This window comes from Pipistrellus hanaki (assembly GCF_964339955.1).
Source record: "Pipistrellus hanaki genome assembly, chromosome: 1".
NCBI classification, from domain to species: Eukaryota; Metazoa; Chordata; class Mammalia; order Chiroptera; family Vespertilionidae; genus Pipistrellus; species Pipistrellus hanaki.
This window is the reverse complement of record NC_140503.1, coordinates 210,082,931-210,097,574: the sequence shown is the minus strand read 5'-3', so window position 1 is coordinate 210,097,574 and position 14,644 is coordinate 210,082,931. Positions and strand designations below refer to the sequence as shown.

The 14,644-nt window shown below is 66.4% G+C and overlaps 1 protein-coding gene and 1 long non-coding RNA gene across 2 annotated transcripts; one reads left to right on the top strand and one right to left on the bottom strand.

The window, feature by feature from the left end:
• Positions 1-55: 55 nt before the first annotated feature.
• On the top strand, positions 56-4,245 carry LOC311619975. The gene is made up of 2 exons (XR_014794616.1): positions 56-3,753; positions 3,925-4,245. It is a non-coding gene; the product is annotated as an uncharacterized lncRNA (long non-coding RNA).
• Positions 4,246-8,738: 4,493 nt separating this feature from the next.
• On the bottom strand, positions 8,739-11,805 carry NKX1-1 (NK1 homeobox 1; the record flags this gene model as incomplete). Its single annotated transcript, XM_084878523.1, has 2 exons — positions 8,739-9,586; positions 11,364-11,805. 2 exons carry the CDS (start codon positions 11,803-11,805, stop codon positions 8,739-8,741), a joined length of 1,290 nt encoding a protein of 429 aa, XP_084734649.1.
• Between the last annotated feature and the right edge of the window lie 2,839 nt (positions 11,806-14,644).

The window sequence follows — 14,644 nt, the reverse complement described above, 5'->3', positions numbered from 1 at the left end:
GTGTGTGTGGCCCCAGCCACCCGCAGCCCTCTGCTGGGCCGCCCTCAGGGCCTCTAGGAAAACACTGTGTGTGAATGCTGTTTGAGTGCCAGCACGGGAAGTGGGCCCTCCCGCCACGCGGTGCGTGTCCGTTCACCTGCCGTGGTGCCGGCTCCACAAGTCACGGTGTTTAAGGCACCATCTAACCCAGTGACAGCTCACGGGCCAGGACTCGCACTCCCAGGAGTGCGAGCAGAGGCACCATGTGTTTCCGAGCACCGCCCCCCCCCCCCCCCCCCCCACACACACACACACGTGGTTGCAGAGCTTTCATAGCCCTGAAAGGCAGCCACTCCCCACCCCCACCCCCACCTCCAGCCCAGGCACCCTCTGAGCTGCTGTCTGTCTGATTTCCCCTGTTCTGGTCCTGCAGGGAATGGAGCCCTGCTGGCCTGTCTGACTCATGTCTGTGCCAAGCTTCCGGGTGCAGCCAATCCGGAAAGGGGTTTCCGTTTCTGCCCACGTGCTCCGTCGTATGGAGGGGCCTGTGTATACCCGCTCGCTAGCGTCATGGACGTTGGCACGTTTTGACTTGTGAGTCCTGCTGGGAACATTTGCATGTTGTGTGGTCATTTCCACTTCTCGTGGGCATCTAACGGGAGCAGAATTGCTGGCTCAGGGCGACTGTTGCCTCCTGTGGGCCTGCTGACCTGCTTTCCATGCCACTGCACCTGTTCGTCTCCCAGCTGTGCAGCGCTCTGACTCCTCCACGCCCTCCGGGACCCTGACTGACAATGTCGAGCATCTTTTCTTTAACATATTTTTTATTCCAGAGAGGAAGAGAGAGCGAGAGAGAAATAGAAACATCAGTGATGAGAGAATCATTGATCAGCTGCCTCCTGCACACCCTCTACTGGGGATCGAGTTTGCACCCGGGCATGTGCCCTGACCGGGAATCGAACCATGAACTCCTGGTTCGCAGGTCGGTGCTCAGCCCCTGAGCCACACCAGCCGAGCCGGGGGATATTTTCGTGTGACTTTTGTACAAATGGGAAGTTTTCACTTGTCTTGCTACTAATTCAATGTTTTACTGATCTGTTTTGATCTTTTATTCCCGCTTGAGTCAGTTTCAGTAGTTTGTAGGAATTTCACCCAGGTTGTTACAATTTGTTGACATATAGTTGTTGATAGTATTCATTTATAATCTTTTTATTTCTGTAAGGTCGGAATAAATTATGTTGGGAATTAGAGCAAAATCATTTGGTCTGGCCCTGCCAGAGCCTTCGGGGTGAGTTATTAAGTGTCTGACCATGTCGAACAGCTGGTTTTAAGCTGATGATGTCGTGTGGCCATGAATGATGTCATAAACATCCACAGGGCCCTTGGCAGGAAAAGTTCCACTCTGCTCGATGCCGTAGTCTTAAGTCAGAGGGAAAAGAAGGTTCAGAAACAAAGTGCACCAGACTGCCTTTTATCTGGCTCCGTGCTGCCTGTATCAGCGCTCATCATTTCTTCGTGGGGTTTGATTCTAGGGTTTTTACTTTGGCCTAGAGATGCCCTTTTTATTTCTTGAAGGGAAGGTCTAACAGTTCTCTCTGTGTTTATTTGTCTCGGAATGTCTTAATTTCTCCTGTCTTCTCTTCTGAAGAACAGCTTTGCTGGCTGTAGAATTTTTTTTTTTTAATATATTTTATTGATTTTTACAGAGTGGAAGGTAGAGGGATAGAGAGCTAGAAACATCGATGAGAGAGAAACATCGATCAGCTGCCTCTTGCACACCCTCTATATGCCCGCAACCAAGATATATGCCCTTGACCGGAATCGAACCTGGGACCTTTCAGTCCGCAGGCCGACGCTCTATCCACTGAGCCAAACCGGTTTTGGCGGCTGTAGAATTCTTACCAACAGTCTTTTAAACACTGAACCTGTCATCCCATCACCCTCTGGCCTCGTGGACCTGATGAGAAGCTGCTGTCGCTGTCACTGTCACGGCAGAGCCCTGTGCACGTGGCACAGAGCCTTGTGCATGTGAAGTGGGTTTTCCTGCTGTTTCCGAGATGCCTGTCATTGACAGTGAAACTGGGAGGCACCAGGGTGGGTCTTTGTGTGTGTGTTCCACTTGGAATTTGTTGAGCTTCTTGGATGTAGAATTTGGAAGGTTTTTGACCGTTATTTCTTGACCACACCTCACTCTCAGCTTCCCACCCGCCTCCTCTTCTCGGGCTGCCATTGTGTGGGCGACCGGTTGGCCGATGGTGTCCACTCGTCTCTGAGGCTGTGTTTGTTGTTCTTCAGGCTTTTTTTTTTTTTTCCGGTTCCTCAGACTGGACCTGGTGGCTTATCTTCCAAGTCCAGGTTCTTCCTCCTGCCAATCAAGTCCGATGGTCCCTCTCGTGACTGTTTCACCAGAAGAAGGTCTTGTTCTTCTCCGTGCCAGCATTTCTGCTTGTTCTCTTCTGTCACTTCCTTTCCTGGCGTTCTATTTGGTGTAACCGTTCTCACACTCTGATTCTTCAGGTGTGTCTCCCTTTAGTTCTCTAAACGTATTTGTAGCAGTTGCGTTCAAGTCTTTGTCCAGTGAGTTCAACAGCTGGGCGGAGCCAGGGCGGTTTCCATGGGCTCCTTGTTTGCCTGGGTGTGGACCACACTTCCTGTTTCTTTGTGTATCATAATTGTTTTGTGATTGAAAATTGGACATTTTAAATAATAGGATGTAGCAACTCTGGGAATCAGACTGTACAGTGTCTGATGAGTTCTGTAAAGTCTGTGCTCTTTGTCCTGCTTGGCCATGAGGTCTCTGCTGGGCCAGCGTACTGGCCAGCCGTGATGGACAGAGGTTCCCTCCAATGGCCCACAAGCTGTGCGTTTGTGGTGGGGGCGGGGCCCCTTCACTCTGCCAGGCAGTGCCAGCTCTGCCTCACCTCCTCCTCCTCCTCCTCCCCGTGCAGAGCTTCACGTCAGCGGAGTTGAGGGCTTTGGGGTCGTGGTCAGCCTCTGGTGTGCCCAGCGGCTATCCCGCCAGGCAGCTGCATCGTTAAACCACACGCTGATGCCTGCTAACCCGCCCCGAGCCCTCAGGAGGCGCCAGAGAGGCGAGCCCAGCCCTGCGAGTGGGACCTCCAGGGAGCAGCTGGGCCAGCCATCTGGTGGCCATCCCCTGAGGACGAGCCCCTGGGGAGCCCAGGCCTGCGCTCTCCCGGGCCCCAGAGCTGGAGGGGCAGGGGAGCAGCGCCCACTCAGGTCCAGCCTTTTTCCTGGTGAACACTCCGTGGGCTGCTGAGTCTGTGTTCCCAGTTTGGGAAGTTCACTGTCGGGTTCTCTGTGGTCACAGGAGAGAGGCTCCGTCCGGGCCGTCCCTGCCACTGGAGGGGCTGCCTCCTGGGCGTGGCACCCGCTGCGTGGACCGCAGTGCGGACAGCGCCGCGTGTGCGTGGAGGTGCAGTGCTGGCAAGGCTCTGCCCCCTCGCCGTTACCAGCAGTCCTGCGGCAGTGCATGCACGTGTATCTTCTCACGCGTGTCTTACACGCGTGTCTTCTCACACGCGAATGCTTCCTGGGCTTCACTCCTGGGAGGGGGTTGCTGGTCAGGGCGGAGGGGCAAGTACGATGTGGTGAGACTACGGTGTGGCTCTCAGAAGTGGTGCCAGTCCACCCTCCCGCCACCACGGTCTGCCACCCCACCCTCGGCGTGTCCGTGACATCGGACCCAGGTCTGACCACGCGCCCTCGGCGTGTCCGTGACATTGGACCCAGGAATGACCACCCGCCCTCGGCGTGTCCATGACATTGGACCCAGGAATGACCACCCGCCCTCGGCGTGTCCGTGACATTGGACCCAGGAATGACCACCCGCCCTTAGCGTGTTCGTGACATCGGACCCAGGTCTGACCACCTGCCCTCGGCGTGTCCGTGACATTGGACCCAGGAATGACCACCCGCCCTTAGCGTGTCCATGACATCGGACCCAGGAATGACCACCCACCCTTAGCGTGTCCATGACATCGGACCCAGGAATGACCACCCGCCCTCGGCGTGTCCATGACATCGGACCCAGGAATGACCACCTGCCCTCGGCGTGTCCGTGACAGTCGATCTTCGCCAGGCGACATGGGAGGAGCAGCCTCAGAGTGGGTGTCTGTCTCAGAAGTGAGACATGTTTCCTTCCTGTGAACTGTCCTGGCCCTCGCTCTTTTCCTGTCGGCCTATTTGTTGCTTATTAAATTGTAGGTGCTCTTTATTCGTTAATAAAGTGAGCTCTACGCTGTACATTGCAAACATCTCCATTTGTCTTTTGATTTTGCTTATGTTGTTTTTTGGGGTGGTTTTTAAAAACATTTTTATTGACTTTTAGGGAGAGGGGGAGAGAGAGAGAAACATTGATGAGAGAGAACCATCGATCAGATGCCCCTGGCATGCCCTCTACTGAGGATCGAGCCCTCACCCTGGGCATGTGCTCTGACCAGGAATCCAGCCGTGGCCTCCTGGTGCGTGGGACCACGCTCCAGCGCTGAGCCACGCCCGCCGGGCTGTGGGGATCTTTCCTCTTTCGTGGCTCTGAGCTTGCGTTTTCCCCGAGCACCGTTTACGTAAAAATGCTGCCCGTCCTCTTCTCCGCTTGATGGGTTTGTGCTTACGTCTGAGTCACTCTGCAGCCCTGTTTAACGCACTGTGACCTGGGGACCCGGTTCTGTGACTCCATGGCTTGTCCCCACCGTTTACTAATGAGTCCAGCTTCCAGGTGGGCCCCTCGTGTGGCAGTGCTGTTTCTGAACTTACTCCGGCCCCCGCCCCTGCCTGCCTGTGTCACACACACCCTGAGATCGCAGCCGCTGTGTCCCTGCGTCTGGAGGCGGCGTCAGAGGAGGGGCCGGGGAGGGAGGGCGTGTTTCCCTGGCGTTGAGTCAGGAGCTGTGCTCCTGTGTCGCGTGCGTGGGTGCCGCTCTGAGTGCTCATGAAACACAGACCTGTGGCCTTTTCCTGTGTCTGCCAGAGGGGCCTTGGCGGCCGGCAGGCCCGGTGCAGGTTCCACACTCCAAGTCCAGGGTGTCCAGTGACTGGGCGCTGGGGGGGGGGGCTTCCCTTAGGCCCCGGGTGAGGGGCGAGGCTGCACCCCTCCCTCTGCCCTCCTCTACCTGTCAGTGAGGTTTGGGTCCCTGTGGGTCAGAGGCTTGGGACAGCCTGGCCAGTGGGTGAGCTGGGGCTGGGCATTCAGCCATGCCAGTGGGTGAGGTGGAGCCCCCCTGTGGGAGAGCACTCCACAGCTGGGAGGGCAGCTCCTCCCTCAGGCCCCACCGCTGGGCACGGAGGGCCACACACAGGATGTGGGGTGGGGAGGGGCAGTGTCCCGGAGTAGCTGCCAATCCAGGATGCGGGGGGTGGGGGGAGGGATGGATGAGACCCCCGAGGACCAGTGCCCCGCACTCAGCCCTGTGTCCCCTCGGGACTCCCTGCTCCCCTGAGTGACCAGCCCCCAGCCCCTCTCCCTGCCGCCCACCCCGTGCCCTCCCTGTGAGCACTGCCCTCTCGGCGCCTCCCTGGTCCCCACCGGCTGGGAAGGCCCTCCGAGCTGAGGGACATTTCCTGGTGGCAATTGAACCTCAAGTGACCCAGGAAGGAGACCTAGGGCCCTGGCTGCCACCCTGGGGGGTGACACTGCAGGCCGCTGGCAGGAGCAAGGGGCATGCGAGAAGTGGGCGGGGCCTGGGGGCCTGCGGGGAGTGCGGTGGGCGAGGGCACACAGGGTGCCAGGTTCACTGAGGTGGGCGGGGCCTGGGCATGGCTGTGGTCCCAGATGGGGGGGTGGGAACCTGGCCCTCCAGACCGACCAACCAGACTGGACAAGGGAGGGTAGGGGGAGGCGGCTGAGGGTGGGACAGGTGGGACCCAGGAGCCACAGGAACCCCGAGAGGGAGGGTGGTGGGAGGGAGGGAGATGCCAGTGCAGAGGGCAGTGCCCATAGCCCTCGGGTGGCTGGCTCTGAGGGGCCGAGCAGGGGGAGCGGAGGGCAGGTTTGGAGACTCCGCAGGGACAGGACAGAGGCACGTGGGAGAGGGGAGGGGCAGGTGCTGCAGGCCAGGGGGGTGCCCTCCCCCAGGGTGTGGCCATGGCGGGATAAGGCCGTCCCCAGCATGCCAGCGGGATGCCAGCAGGGAAGCGGGCAGCGCAGCGCTGGTGGAGCCCGCTGAGGGGGTGGCAGGTCCGCTCGCAGCCCCTGCCCGTCTCCTCCTCCGACTCGGACACCACTTCCCCAGTGACACCTGCATTTCCTGCCGCCTCAGCCAGGAACGGCCCTGGGCCGAGCTCTGGCCCAGGAGCGTGAGCAGCCGTGATGGCTGGGCAGGTGCAGAGGAAAGGGCCCGGTCCTCGTCCCCTGCCCGTTTGCCGAGTGGAAGAGGCCCTGGCGGCCGGAGCCTTGTCCTCCGTGTGCGTCTGCGGGCGAGGGCCCAGCCGGGCCAGCGGGAGACAGAGCAGAGCCGCCCGAGGACCTGAGGGAGTCCCAGTCCGGGGCCACCCCCCCGCCCCGGAGTTACCCCACAGGAGCGAAAACCTCACTGATGCTGGCCAGGGCGCTGTTTTCTCCCTGCAGCCAAAGCCAGTCCCCCCAGCCCGGACCCCCCGCGGAGCTGGCGGAGGCTGTGGGCGGGGCTCCGGGCGGGGCGGGGCGGGGCGGGGCGGAGGGAGCCCGGGCGGCGGGCGGCGGGCAGGGGTCCTGCCTCGTTATTTGCGAGGCTCCTTCCACTCTGCGGTTTGTCGCGGACACGACATGGGCTCAATATGGGGATTGTGGGTGGATGCTGCCTGGGCCAGGACACTCAGGTGGTGACAGCCCCCAAGACACTGACACCAAAGTGGAACCTGGGGAAGGGGGCGGGGACAAGGGACAGCAAGGCCACCGCCCGCCCTGGGGAGCTGGCCCCGAGTCAGGGGAGCTGGGCAGGCAGGGCCCGGGCCCAGGGGGAGCAGGAGGGGCGGGCCAGCCTGGAGGGCCTGGGCAGCAGCGGAGAGGCCAGCACCCAGCACCGCCCTCTCCCCAGGCACCATGGGAGAGCGAGAAGCTGGGCTCCAGGAGGAAGAGGGCCCATGGGGGCACGCCCCACCACCTCCCAGGCCTGTGTCCTCCAAGCAATAACCACAGCTCAGAGCCCACGGCTGCCCTGCAAGGGCCTGGCAGTGCCAGGTGTGCCCTACCGGGACTGGGCCCTCACCCACAGCAGGGCTCGCACAGGGCTCAGCGCCCCGGCCCCAGGGGGGAGCCTGGGGTGGACAGAGCACAGGGTGGGGGAGGGCGGGGGCGATGCATCCCTGGCTTCACGGCCTCCAAGCCGCCCTGCTCCCTGCTCCAGGCGGGTGACCTTGGGAGGTCAGCAGCTGAGGGTGGAGGGAGCAGGCGGGTGCAGGGGAGCGGGAGAGGCCAGCGCTGGTGAGCTTCTGTGTCCGAACACCCTGCCTCCCCTGCCGCTTCTCCGATGGGGCCAGGCACGGGGGAGAGGTCGGCCCTGCTGGCCGCTGAGGTCTGAGCCCTGGGCCGGGCTGGGCTCCCCGTGCGCCCGCACCGGGTCTGCGGAGCCGGCTGAGCTCCGCAGGGAGGCTGGGAGGCAGGGGCTCCTCCAGGTCCTGGCCTCTCCGTCCAGCCTCCCGCCCCGCCCCGGCTAAGTGCGCGGGGACGCTGGTGATTTTGAGGCCAAGAGCTTTCTGGGGCCTCTTCAGCAGCCTACCCCTGGGGGCCAGGTCTCAGCGCCCTCCTGTGAGCCACAGGTTGGGTGGTGCTGAGCCTGCGAGCAGGGTCGGGCCTCTGAGCCCCGCAGACCGGAGAGCAGAGGGGCATGGTGGAGGAGGAGCCGGTGGTGTGGGGGGCAGAGGGCAGGGCAGCGGGTGGCAGCACAGAGCGGGGTGGTCAATGCTGCCCTGTGCCCACCGGCGATGGGGAGCCCGGCGCTCTCTCCCACTCCTGCCAGGGTGAGTGGCCGCCCCCGGAGTTATGGTGCCGTGGCCTCAGCCCCACAGCCTGGCCCTGCGGCAGCGGAGGCGCCGGCTCACCAGCTCCGGGTTAGACCCTGAGGTCGGCGCAGCAGGATCCCTCCGCCAAGCGAGGCTCAGGCCACAGGACCCCGCGGCTCCGAGCCCAGAAGGTGGTGTCGCAGGACCCTCACCGCCCAGCAGTCCCTGACTCCGTACCCCGGGCCTGGGGCTGGGGGTCTCGCGTGGGGACGCGGTGGGGGCCGGGCTGGGGGCTCCCGGGCAGGCGACTCCACTCCGGAGCCCCAGCTCCCTCCCCTCCGCAAGGGCAGCGGCCAAGCCCAGCAGGAGATGCCCCACCGGCCCGGCGCTCAGGGGGACCCGCCTGTCTGTCCTCTGGGCGCGCCCCTCACTCCCAGGGGTCCCCGAGGCCGTGCGGGGATGGTGGGGCGGGGCCTCCGGTCCGGCGGAGGGAGGGTCTTGGGCGGGAACTCAAGCTCTTACGCGGCAACCTCCGCGCCCAGCCCGAGCGCACGGGGCGGGATCCAGCGAGTTTGGCTGCGGGACCCCGCGGGCGCCTCGGTAGCCCCAAGCTCCGGCCACAGGGCGGGAGGGGGACCGGCGCGGGCGGCGCAGGAGCTGGAGGGACGCGGCCAGTCTCTGCGTTTATTGATCGAATCGAGTTCGGCAAAAAACTTCCCGGGCCGAGCGCCCCGCGTCCTTCACGAACGTGAACCCTCCGCCCCACGGCCGCGCGGTCAGCGGTCACGGTCAACCGGGCCGGCCACGGCGCCCGGCCGCGCTCAGAGGTGCGGCGCGTAGAAGGCGGGCGCGCCGTAGGTCTGGGAGCCCAGCACGAAGGGCGAGAGCACCGGGCCGGACAGGAAGGGCAGCTGCGCGGCGCACACCAGGCCGCCGGGGCCGTGCGCCGGGTATCCCGCCGGGCCGTGCATGGCGAGCGGCGCGCCCATGGGCGGCGACGGGCTGAGCGGGCTGAGGCCGCCGGGCAGCCCGGCGCCCGGCCCCGCGCCCGGCCCAGGCCCCCCGCCGCCGCCGGCCGGGGCGCTGGTGTCGGCGCCCGGGTTCTGCTTCTTCCATTTGGTGCGGCGGTTCTGGAACCAGATCTTCACCTGCGTCTCCGTGAGGCTCAGCGACAGCGCCAGGTTGAGGCGCTCGCACACCGACAGGTAGCGCGTGGCCTTGAACTTGTTCTCCAGCGCCACGAGCTGCTCGTAGGTGAAGGCGGTGCGCGCCCGCCGCGGCTTCCCCGACTTGGAGTCCGAGCCGGTGCGCTTGCGCTTGGGCTTGGCTGCGCCCGCGGCGCCCTGCGGGGCCGTCCCCGCGCCCCCCGCCGCCGCCGGGGCTCCGGGCGAGGTCCCGCGGGGGCCGGGCGCCGCCGCCTCGTCCGCGGTGCCGGGCGCAGCCTCGGCCTCGGCTGCTCCGGGGCAGCCCGACCCGCGGGCCGCGAGCCCGCCGCTGCCTCGGGCCTCCTCCGCTCCGGGCGCCGCCCCCGCCTCGGCCGCCCCGGCCCGGTCCTGGTCCTCGTCCTCGTCGGGCCCTTCGTCCCCGCTGTCTGCGCTCGGGCTGCGGCCGCCGCCGCTGCTGTAGTCGTTGGGCTCCGCCTCGTCCGCCTGGAAGGGGTCGCCGGCGTCTGTGGGGGGACGGGCGGGAGGGGACGGGAGGGGACGCACAGTGAGACCCTTGCCCGCTTTCCTGGCCACCTCCCTCCGCGGCTCCCTCCACCGCTCCCGCGGCCTCGCTGAGACGACCCCTTCCCCTGGCCCATCCTCCCGCCGACGCTCCCTTCACGGCTCCCTCGCCACGACGACCCTTCCCCCCCCCCGTTCTGTTGCTTCTCTCCCTTTATTCGCTGCCTTTCCCCTCCCTTCGCCGGTGGTGTGGGGGGTCCCTCCCTGCGCTCCTCCCGCGCCCCGGCCGCGCGCCTGTGTCCGAGCCGGACCCCCGGAGCTTCCCACGCAGCGAAAACTCAGGGCAGAGACAAACTTAATTAGACCCATTTGTGGGAAGTCCAAACGAGTTCAGGCCACTGCGTCCCTTCCGGGTGTATTATGTCCCACCACGCCAGGCGCGGGCCGCTGTGCGTGGAAGCTGGAGCCGCCGGAGGGGCTCCTGGGACCCAGGCCGGCTCTGCCTTGGCCTCCGCCTGAAGCCACGCCGCCCTAGCGGGTCCCAGCAGCGGGGAGACAGGGCCTGGGGAGCACCCTCAGCCCAGCTGGTCCGCCCGGGGGCCCCGGGGCTGCGTTCTGAGTCCCGGAAATTGGGAAGAAAGTCTGGCCGGCGGGGTCTGTGAGCTCCCAACCACCAGGCATTACGGAGAGGGAAGCCAGGCCGGTGCCACTCCGCCTGGCACCGAGGTCCTGGCTGGTACCGAGACCAGGGAAACCAGGGACCAAACCACCAGTTTTCTCCAGCAGCTCCTCAGGGTGACCACAGGGGCTTGGGAGCCAGCAGGCCGATGGCCAGCCCCACTCCCGCTCACAGTGGCCAGGACCCTGGGCACCTTCCATCCGGCCTCTGCCCTGAGCAGGCGGGGGAGAAGGGAGCCTGGGCCTTCCCGGGGTGGGCTCCGCACGGGCGGAGGTGACTCCCAGCCACCTGGTCAGCCAGGCGGGAAGCAGGAAGGGCCCTCCCATCTCAGCCCCACTGGAGGGGCCCGGGACCGGCCCCAGCCCTGCGCCCCTCCTAGAGCTCCCAGGCCCCACAGTCCGGGGGGACGTGGAGGAGGACGGCCTGGGAGGGGGCACCCATCGCAATCAGGAGGCGGTCGAAGGCAGCGCTTGGTCGATCGCGGCCCTAATAAGTGTAATAGGTTTTAATCGAGTAATTATCCGAATTTTGACCCTATAATTTAGATGTTCAGGGGGGAGTTTGCAAGGTGCTTGAAAGAGATACGCGCGCCGCCGTAATGGGATATCGACCGGCCGGCGCGGGCCGCCCCATTACCGGCCGCTTTCCGCCGCTAAGCACATTTCTCCTTAACTGTAATCGAAGGGATTTAATTGTTTTTCCAGAGATAACCAGCGTTTTGTCACAATTAGTCTGATTTGTCAAAAAAAAAAAAAAAAAAAGCGGGGGGAGGGAAGGAGGCCTCGGGCGGCCGCGGCCGGGCAGGGAGGTCACCGGCCAGCGCGCGTCCTCGCCTCCAGCCCCCTCCAGTGCCGGGACCCGCGGGCCGAACCCGGCCGCCCTGCGGCCCCGCGGCTGGACCGGCCCGGTTTGGCGAGGGCCCGGAGTCCGGGTCGGACGGAGGCCGCGGGCGGGCGGCCGGGCGGGTGCGGGCCCCGCGCGCAGCGAACTTCCCGCCGAGCCTGGCCCGGCCGCTGGGCTCGCCGAGGGGGTCCCGGAGCCAAAGGCCGGAGGTCGGTCCCCGCCCCGCGCCCCGGACCCGCGCCCGGGCTCCCACTCACGCGGCGGCTCGGTTCCGGCGGCGGCTCCGGCTCCGGCGGCGGCGAGGGCGCGGCGGCCCGGCTCCTCCGCGCGCGGCGGGCGCCCCGGGGCCGCGGGGACCAGGGCGCACGGGGCCGGTGCGCACGGGGCGGGCGCGGGGCCCAGCAGCGCGCAGCGGCGCCTCCGGCTGTTGAACTTGTTGGGGTCCAGGATGTCCAGCACCGAGAAGGAGGTGGGGCGCGGCGGCGGCGCGGCGCGGGCGGCCCCGTTCCCCTCGGGCGCCTCGGGCACGGTGTCGCTGGCCGCCGGCGGCGGGGCTCCGGGCCGGGAGAGGGCGGGCGGCTCTGCCCGCCCGTCCATGGCGTCCCGGGCGGCGGCGGCGGGCGGTGCGGGCCCCGGGCCGGGAGGCGGCGGCGGCAGCGCCGGGCCGTCCCCCGGAGCCGCCGGGCCGCTCGCGCTCATGCCGGCTTCCCGCCCAGCCGGCCGCTCGGGGCTCGCCGGCTACTGGGCTCCCATCCCCGGCGGCCGGTGCGGGCGGAGGGCTCGGCTCGCTCCCGCGCCGCCTCCACGCTCGGTCGGCGCTGCGGGTCCTGTGGCCGCCGCCTCCCCAGGCGCCCGGCGCGCCCGGCCCACACCTTTATGGCCCCGCGCCCCGCGCCCCGCGCCCCGCGCCCACCGCCGCCCGCACGTGCGCCGCGGGCCCGGGCGCCGCCTCGTTAGCGCGCCGCCTAATTGGCTGCGATCGGCGGGGGGCGGGGGGCGGCGGCCCCGGGGGCGCACGGACCAGTCCCGGCCGGACCGACAGCCGCGCCGCCCGAGCCGCAGTGCCTTCCGCGCTCCAGTGCGGTCCGGTCCGCGCGCCCCGCTCCGGGCGGCGGGGGGAGACGCGGCGTTTAAATAACCGCGGGAGCGGCGGGCGGAGGCGGCGGGAGCCTGGAGCCGCTGTTTTCCCCGCGCGGGACGCGGCGCCCGCCGGCCTCTGCTCTGGATCCCGGCGCGGGGCCCTCACGCTGGGCGGGCTCCCTGGGCGCGGAGCGGGGCCTCCTCTCTGGATCCGGGCGCCCCCTCCTCCCGCGACCGCTCTGCCGGGCCTCCTCTCGGTCTGGGTCTCCTCTGCCCGGTCTCTGCCCCGTCTCCTCCCGCTCCCGCCCCTTCGCGCCGTCACATCAGGGTCCTCTCCACGGGGGCGGAGCGGCGGGGGGCTCCTTAGAGCGGAATGGAAAACGAGGGGGGCTGGCCAGTCCCCCGGCCCCGCCCCGCCCCGATCTGACCGGGAGCGGCAGCCACAGCGGGACTCCCAGGGGAGGAGGGCCCCCCCAGGCCTGCGCCCTCGCCCTCGGGGACCAGCTCAGCGGGCTCCCTCCTCCCGTCACCCCGGCTCGGGCCCAGGGCACCCCGGCCGCCGTGGCCCAGGAGGAGCCCGCGGGAGCGGCTGAGTGTGACGGCGGGAGCGCGCCGCCCGCCACGGGGTCCCCGGAGCCTGCCCCGCGCACAAGGACGGGTCCTTGGCAATTACCGCGGGCAATGATCCTTTGGAAGCAGAAATTAAAAGTTGGGAGGAATAATGGGGGACCGATCAGCTGTAATTTGGGCCGAGCTCCCGACACGCTGAGCCTCAGGGGGGCCGGGACTGAGGCTGGGCCTCCCCGCCCCCGCCCCGCCCAGCCCCCGCGTGCCGGTCCCTCTGAGATTCTAATCAGACCCACGACGCTGTGTCCTTCCCGGCCAGGACTTGATTATTCTTTATCTTTAAATTATAAATCACCTCTGGGGGAAGGAGGGCGTAATCTCCCATCTCAGGGAGGTAATTATCTCTTCCCGCCCACCTTCCTGTGGGGCTCGGAGGCCTCCCCCGCCCAGCCCAGCCGGGATGGAGATGTGTCCACCATTCACACACACACACACACACACACACACACACACACGCACGCACACACTCTCATTCACCGGCGCGCGCCACACACCAGCGCAGTCATTCATGATCACCCAGGCACGCCACCTGGGGCGCCTGCCGCAGAGCCGCCCTCCCTGCTCGGCTGCTGGGCACCCCGGGGCAGGCCGCAGTGCAGACCTCAGACTTGCTCGGGGTCTCAGGGACATCACAGCCCCTCGGGCACCCTCCACAAGCCGTGGCCTCGGGTGGGTGCACAGGGTGGCCACAGCCCCCCTCACTCCAGTGACACACTAGATGCTGGCGGGCGAGGAAGAGAAATTGGCTCTCGGGCATCTTCCATTCATTCCCGCGAACACAGCGGCAGTGAGTGCGCGGTGAGCTCGCCGAAGCCTGGGAAGCGGGGTGTGTGAGGAGCCTAATGCGCCCCACGCACACGCTCCACAGCCAGACACCCCTCTCCCCAGGGGCTGCCTCGGGGCTCAGGGCGACCTGGAAGAGCCTGGTGGCCGTCCGGTTTGGAGGTGCTGAGGCACCCCTCTCTGGTGCTCCCTCCCTCCCCCGCCCCTCCCCCTCTGTGCCCTGCGCAGCACACTCTGCAGGTGGGGGCAGGGTAGCGTGAGGGGGTCTCAGCTACACGGGGGCCTTGGGCCGCTTTCCCGCGGGGAGGGGCGACCACGGCATGCCCCCCCCATCCCTAAGGAACAGCTCTCCTCTCCCAGACACCCCGAGACACCCCTCCCTCCCCACTTCCACAGGAACCCAACGTCTGGGGCGATAAAGACGTCCTTTCTGTCCTAATCACAATTGATTGTCAATTAGACCCTCATTTGTGCAATCGTGGCCCATCTGCCATATCGGGTTATCGCGGCCACCAGCTCCTGGCAGGGCCCCAGGTGGGCACTGACAGGTGACAGCAGCGCTGGCGAGGCGATGCGGCTGCCAGCCCCGCGGGCAGAACGCACCCCACCCTTCGCGGCTGCAGGGCGGTCAAGGCTGGAGGGGTGGTGGGCGGGCTGGGAGGGGTGTTCAAACAGGAACCAACATGGGGCGGGACAGAAAGGGGGTTGGAAAAGGGATGAGAGCTGGGTTGTGCGGAAGGGGATGGGGCTCCGGGGAGTTTGGGGGGACAAGAGCAGAAAGGGTACCCCACCGCCCTAGCCACCGACTCGTCCTGCATTTCTGAACCCCCACCTCAATTTTCCATCTGCCGGCGTGGGGCTCGGATTCCACGCGCTCTGCATGGTGACGGGGTCAGAGCTCCCACTGCACACAGGGAGAGGTGGGCGGGCAGCAGTGTTCAGGGGTCTTCAGGGGCACATGGAGGAGTGACCCCCACTTTGTATAATGTCTGTGTCATGCAGGCCACACCCCCCTCATCCCAGGCCGCCTGGGGTCCTCCGGCCACGT